At 44.5% G+C, this 7,551-nt stretch overlaps 1 protein-coding gene across 1 annotated transcript in view; it reads left to right on the plus strand.

The window, feature by feature from the left end:
* The window catches only part of CA5B (carbonic anhydrase 5B), a 35,889-nt gene that overhangs the window by 17,255 nt on the left and 11,083 nt on the right, over positions 1-7,551 (plus strand). Inside the window, exons 3-4 of the mRNA XM_007957130.2 lie at positions 3,958-4,076; positions 6,591-6,686. Coding sequence (XP_007955321.1) covers positions 3,958-4,076; positions 6,591-6,686 — 215 coding nt within the window. The remainder of the gene's footprint in view (positions 1-3,957; positions 4,077-6,590; positions 6,687-7,551) is intronic.

A 7,551-nucleotide genomic window follows, 5' to 3' on the forward strand; every position in this document is an offset into this window, starting at 1 on the left:
CTGTAAGTTGGAATCAACTCGACGGCAGGGGCTTTGGTGTAGTTCGTATTTATTGGCTATATCTTATGACTGCCGTGCTCCCTGTCTCACTACCTTCACCACTCAGTTTCTTGAGAACAGTGGCTCCTCCTCTCCTCCATCACCCCCACCCTGCCTGACCCTTTTCCTCACCTTTTGCAGAAGTTACCAGTGACATCCCAATTAACAAACCTGACAGCCCCTTTACAGTTTATTTCCTTAGTTCCTTATTTCATTGAGGATCTACTCATTGCCAGGCACTGTGCCAGGTGCTCAGGGTAGAAGGAGGAATGGGGGTGATCCCTCCCTTAAGGAACTTGTAGTGTAGTGAGGGGGAAGACCTTTGGAGAGATGGCACTAATGCAGAGTGTGTAGTGCTCTGGCGGAAGGTGTACATGGGACCTGGGGGGAGAATACTTCTTGGTGGAAGTGACACCTGGGCAGCCCCTGTGGAGGTGGAGGTGTTATGCTTACGTTAGGTATTACTCTATGTAAAGTCCAAGATGAAAGTGGCAGAAGAGCAAGCCCAGAGGTAGGCAGGAGCCAATTTGCAGAGGGCTTTGCAGACTTCACTTAGAGGCTGGGATTCTGGCTTTTCTGGGCCCTCTGGCTCAGGGTCTCTTATAGGATTGTGATCAAGATGTCAACCAGTGTTGGGAGCAGAGTGAAACATAAATGTGAACAAACACACACCAAGTCAGGACTCCAAATCTGTGAGGTTCACAGAAGTGCTGCAGAGTACCCCGTATATAAACCTGGGCTTAGATCTGATAGGCTTGTCTGCCCCGAGATTGCTAGTCCTAGCTGGAGAAGACTACTCCTTTATTCTTTCCGTCTTTGCCAATAGTAAATGGCACATCTGGGGTGATGACTTCATAGCCACAAATCTGGTTGAGCTAGGGGGAGCAGTCTGCATTCACCCCATCCACTCTCAGGATGCTGTTCGACTGCCTCCCCTTGACAACCAGCCGTCACCTTGTAGGACTTCTCCTGCATGTGGACACCTATTCTGGTAAAAGAAAGAAAAAAGCTATCTTCTTCAGATACCCTGTTTCATGAAATTCATGTGATGAAAGTAATAATTAAATTGTTTTTTTTTTTTAAATCAACCGATTTGGGATCTCATCTCAAGGCTTGACGGGGGGAGGTTCTGCCTCCAAGCTCACACCTGTGGCCGGTGGCAGGATTCAGTCTCTCTCAGGGTCTTAGTTCCTCGATGGCTGTTGGTCAGAGGGCATCCTTAGCTCCTTGCCCCAGGGGCCTATCCACAGGGCACCTCATAACATGGCAGCTGGCTTCGTTGGAGTGAGCAAGCAAGAGAGCCAGAGGGGAAGCAAGACGGAGCCCACAGGATTTTTGTAACTTGCTCTTGAAAGTGACATCCCATCATTTTGCCCTTCAAAACAAGTTACTGGGTCCAGTTCTCACTCATGGGAGGGGATCACACAAGGGTGTGACTCCCAGGAGGTGGGAGAGATGGTGGAAGCCCTCCTGGAAGCTACCAGCACACTGGCTGATGACACACAACCACTTCAGGCAAACTGAGACCGTTTCCTGCAAAGCGTATGCTCTTAACCACACTATACAGTAGAATACTTCCTTGTTTCACCTTTCCACTATGGGCAATATATAGGGGTGAGTGCCCAGCACATACTAGGGACTTAATGATGTTCCCAGCTAGCAGGTGCGAGCATCACATGCCTGAGCCTGTAACCTTTTCTTTCCCAGGAATCACAAATACAAATGTACCTGCAGGCCAGGGAGCAAGGCTGGGAGGGTCTAAGGAGCCCAGCAGTGGGGGACTGTGAAGAACTGATGGGAGCCACCATTTCTCCTTCCCAGTGTGTTGTTGCCCAGGAGGAGTGTGCACCCAACATGACCACATTGACCTCTTTTCAAGTCAGTTTAGGAGTCTGGATTTTTTGATGTGATATTGTCCAGCTTTAAATGTTGGCAACAGATTACAAATTTTGTTGAGTACCGTGTGACTCAGCACTGTGTGGGTGAATCAAAGCCCCCTCTGTAGACCAATTCTGCTCCCCACCCACCGCACCCACCCATCAGTGATTTCTCCTTCCAGCCCATCATCACCAGAGGCCCAGTGTTGTGTTGAGGGCCAGGAGGGAAAGGCCATCTGCTCTCCTCTGCCCTAGTTACATCACTCGGGACCCAAACTTCAGTTTGGTTTAACAGATTGGATTGAATATTTGCCAAAATTGTACTCACAATATCGAGCTGGCATAGAAAAATGAGAGTGTGGGAAGATGTCATTTTGTTTTTATTTCAGGCCAGCCCCCCTCCCAATGTGTTGAGTCACGTGGTATTGTTCTCTGCACCTCCCCTGCTTCCAAGAGGAATTAGTCTTTGCTGTCTTTACTCCCTGTGGTAGTTAAGGTTATTTGTCAACCTGGCTGGGCCTGGTTCTGAATGGCTGGGCAGTTGGAAGTAGTATTCCCCATGATGAGACTGGTAATCAACTCCATGATGGAATCTATTGGGAGCAACTGAGTAGCTGCCTTTGTCATGGAGTCTGCTTCCAGTATATAAGCAGAAGCTTTAGGGATGGTCTGCATGCTTGAATCCTGCATGTAGCCCAGTCATTTGTTCAGCAGCCTGCCATGTTGTCTGTTGATCTTGGGACTCCTAATAATGGACTTGATTCAGTGGCCTTCTGCGTGGTTTGGTAATATGAGGACTGTGCCTTTTTACTTGTTGACTTTGGGGTTGTCAGCCTTAGCATCCAGCAGCTGCCTGAGTGAAGAAAGCCTCCAGCTTCAGCGGGCCGGGAGGAAGAGGCAGAGCTGAAGCCCAAGGTCGAGGGGTTTTCACCTAGCCCCTAGAGCCTGGCACTTTGAACTTGGACTTCTAGCCTCCAAAACTGTGAGAGAATAAACTCCTGTTTGTTGAAGCCATTCACTCATCTGTGGTATTTTCGGTTAGAGTGGCACTGGAGGTAACCAAAACATTCCCCTCTTACAAAATCACTTCTACTTCTTCTTCTTCTTCTTTTTGTTTTTCTTAAGGAGGAAATTATGTAAAATGTTTTCAAAAGCAACAGAGTACATAACAGACCCTGGTGTGACCTAGCTGGTACATCTGTTCCTTGGAGTTGCTGCACTTGATCATCTGTGTGTGTATATAAAATTGAACTAATGATGCAGTACTCCTGGAAGGTAATTAGGATTGTTAAATGAATGGTTTTTGTGTTGCAGTGTGTTGGTCTGATGATACACAGACAGACTGATGAACTGGAAAAAATGAAGAATAACTATGCAGTACTAAATTCAAGCCAAGAAAACCAACCAAGCAAAAAAAATCAACCCCACCAAAAGCCTGAGAAAGGGAGACTTTAAACCTTGTCCCTCTCCATTTGGCCTGTAATGTGTTGATTTCACCAGTCCCAGAAAAACTGAGTTGAAAAAAGTATTTATCATCCCAAATAGGATGGGCCGATGTTGAAGCATGGGGTCACTCACATTTTTCACGCTGTTCAAAGGGAGATGAATGGTCATTTTTGACTTAGAAGTTCTTTATTCCATTTCATTCAAAGGGAAAGAAACACTAGTATTTAAAAAATTTACCAAGTATCAGCACACAAAAAAGGAAAGAGAATATTGTTTGTCCCCGTATTTCAGTTTTTCAGAGGTTGAGCTGGATAAATATACTGAGAGAAATCTGTGTTCACTTGCACCATGTGATGTAGAAACTACGGATAAGCTCAAGGGCTGGCCTTCACGATTGTTTGCTTGCTATGGAGTTACACCTTCGTGTTATTTGGGGGTAGGTTGCACCCTTAACACATGTATTAACTGCATGGAAATCAAGTTTATGAATGCTTGTCTGTAATAGAGTGTTCCATTTAAAGACAGATTTGGCCTGTCCCCCCACACCCCACAGCATGTGTGACCTTTCCCTGAATTGCTGGATGTGTCATTTCAGTGATCAAAGGGGGACCCCTGGATGACAACTACCGATTGAAGCAGTTCCATTTTCACTGGGGGGCCATCGACACCTGGGGCTCCGAGCACACCGTGGACAGCAAATGCTTCCCGGCGGAGGTATGTCAGGTGCTTGGGGACTGTGACAACTTTGGAGAAATGGGGTGGTTCTAAGTCTTGTAGTTCTAAGAATTGCATATCAGTAAGAACCAGGTGATCACTGTAAGGGCTCAGAGCACTCTCAGGGGCTCTTTATTTTTTGTTGTTGGAAATGTCCACAACAAAACATACACCAGTTCAACCATGTCCACATGTATAGTTCAACGACACTGATTACATTCTTCAAGTGTGCCGTCAAATTGACTCTGACACACAGCGATGCGACCCTGGTGGACAGGGTAGAACTGCCCCATAGGGTTTACCAGGCTGTCCTCTTTACAGAAGGAGTTCTGGTGGCACAGGGCGTAAGGCATTTGGCTGCCAAGCAGAAGGTCAGCAGTTCAAACCCATCATCGGGTCAGTAGGAGGAAGATGAGGCAATCTAATTCTGTAAAGACAGGGAATGAGCTCTGGTAGTGTGGTGGTTAAGCGCTCGGCTGCTAACTGAAAGATCATTGGTTTGAAGCCACCAACTGCTCCACAGGAGAAAGATGTGGCAGTCTGATTCTGTAAACACATTTCAGCTGTGAAAACCCTATGGGACATTTCTATTCTTCTGTTCTATAGAGTTGCTGTGAGTCGGAATCAGCTTGCTGGCAATGGGTTTTGTTTGTTTGTTTGTTTGTTAATCTTTACAGCAACTGCAAAAAGGGCAGGGAGGCAGCATCTTCTGACCTCTAGCTTCACAAGAGGAAGGCAGAATCACCATCAACAGCCCAAGGCTTATTCCTATGAGGCCAAACATGCTACCACCCTCCAGCCTTTGACCAATTCTGACACCAAACGTCCCTCTCATGGCACTCACTACTTCTCTGCTGGGTTCGTTAATTCATTGCATTGGCCACACAGAACTCACAATACACATGATTGTGGGGTTTATTAGGGAAGTAACAGGCTACAATTCAGGTTCAAGAACATGCTCAGGATATAATTCTTCGATCAGGACAGTCTCCCCTCTGCTGTGCTCTCAGGCATGCCTCTCTGGCCCTTCGCCTCTTGGCCTGGCCTCTGTCTTGCTCTGCTATTTGTTACAAAGTTCTTTTAGCTCTGCTGATAGGTACATCTAGGTGCACCCCACTCTTCTGGCAAGCCTCCTGCCCAAGGGCACTCAACTTTCTCACTCAGTGGGCTAGGTAAGCCTACCACTCTGTCTCGTGGCTTTTGGTTCCACTGCCACCGTCTCTCTGCCAGGCATCTCTCTCTCTGCCAGACATCTCTGCCAAGGAGGTCCAGCATAGGGATTTCAGGTCCAGGGACGCGTTCCACTTCACTTCCAGCTCTTCTCTCTTGATGGCAGTGAGAGTCCCTCTCTGCCTCTAGAAGGGCTCATTTTAAGCCTGGCAAAGTGACAAAACTAACCAATCCCAACATCAGAGTTCTACACACCTCATTTGCATGGTCCCACCCAGTAATCTGGTGGGAGTTACAAAGACTATGGCTAGAAAAGCCATACCAAGTAATTCACTGCACCATAGGAATAGATAGCCAAGTCTTTTCTCCCGTGGGTTCTAACTGCAGAACTTTCTGTTGGAAGCCAAATGCTTATCCACTGCCCACCAAGGCTCCTTCCACCCAGCTTCAACCTGTAAAAATGACAAATAAAGTGGCCAAATTGAATCTGAAAATCCTGAAATGGAATTCTTATGGAATTCTGAGCTAGGCCCAAATGAAAGTGGAAAGTAAGAAGTTGGCAACTGTACAGAACCCCAAAGCCAGGTCAATCCAAGTAGGAGAGGATGGGAGGCAAAATGAGGGCATAGCAATAGAAATAGAAAAAGCAAAAGTTAAAAAGCATTGCTGCAATAAAAGCCACCAGATGTAGCAGTGAGGCCCTCTTCAAGAGAGGAGAGGGCAAAGTTAACAATGACCTTGAGGTTTCTCCTTGGGAGGCTGGGTTGAAGGTGATGTTGTAAAGAAAGTTCATGAATGCTGGATGAGGAATCCTTTGTAGGGTTGTATAAAAAATACATAAGGAAATAGAATTTCTTCTTACAGCTTTTTTTTTTCTAATTTTGTTTTAAACTTTATATTAACTATAACGAGAAGCACATTTAAAAATGGTTATCCCTCAAGGAAGAAATCAACTTCTATCTAATTCCCATTGTTTCTCTCAATAGAAACATCTTCTGATGCAGATAGATGGCTTTGGGATATTAGTATATCATGCACATCTGGATGAAAACAGACAAATGTTGATCTGCCACTGAAATGTGACTCACTTTGCTATATAAATGTTCTTCCATTTCCCCCCAAACAAGTCCCTTTATTCCAAAGTAATATTAATTGCTGCTCTCATTTAAATTTCTTCCTGTCATTTCTTCCTATTTCCTTTTGCAGCAGACAGTAATATGCTTTGCCAGTGGCTTTATTTGGCACAGACGCATGTTTAAATAGCATATGTTGAATAAGACTATTGGTGTACTTTGGGGTATCCCTATATTGTCATGATTAAAACCCCTTTTCATGGCATTTCAGCTGCACTTGGTGCATTGGAATGCAGTCAAATTTGGAAGCTTTGAGGATGCGGCACTGCAGGAAAATGGTTTGGCCGTCATAGGCATCTTTTTAAAGGTAAAAATAAAAATCTTACCAACTTTAAATTACATCTTGTATTCTACCATGAAAAGATAGAACAGTGTTACTTACATTAAGGCTACTGGGATCTATAAGGAGCTCTGGTGGCATAGTGGATAAGGCACTTGTCCGCTACCCAGAAGGTCAGTGGTTCAAACCCAACAACTGCTCTATGGAAGGGAGATGGGGTGATCTACTTCCATAAAGATTTACTGGAAACCCAGTGGAGTTTGCTACACTGCTGGAAATAGACAGTGGTTAAAATATGAGATTGTTACCAATATAATTTAAATGGTATAAACCCGCACTGTCCAACAGACTAGACACAAGCCACAAGTGGCCATGGAGCACTAGAAATGAGGCCATTGCCACTGTGGAACTGAATTGTTGATGTGAATAAGTTACATGTCAATTCAGACCTGCTATTCGATGTCATTACTAAGTACGGTTTAAGAACCATTTGAATCACTTGGGTACGTGAATGCACATTTTGAGCTGTAAATTTTTTTGAAAACTAATTACTGATAAAATATTTCTGAGGAAAATTTAGCATCCAAATTAAGATGGATATAAAATACACACCGGATTTTGGAAGACTTGATATAGGGAAAAAAAGTAAAATTTCTCAGTAATAATTTTTATATTGATTGCAAATGATACAAAATAGTTGAAATAATACTATTTTGGGTACATTGAATTAAGCAAAACGTTATTAAAAATGATTTTACCTGCTTCTTTTTGCTTTTGTAATGTGGCTACTAGAAAATTTTAAATTACCTCCCTGACTTCCGTTATAAGGAGCTCTGCTGGCATAGTGCCTAAGGAATTTAACTGCTAACCAGAAGTCTGGTGGTTCAAACCC

This window comes from Orycteropus afer, unplaced genomic scaffold (genome assembly GCF_000298275.1).
Source record: "Orycteropus afer afer isolate SDZICR_OR568_19922 unplaced genomic scaffold, OryAfe1.0 scaffold00712, whole genome shotgun sequence".
In the NCBI taxonomy this organism is placed as follows: domain Eukaryota; kingdom Metazoa; phylum Chordata; class Mammalia; order Tubulidentata; family Orycteropodidae; genus Orycteropus; species Orycteropus afer.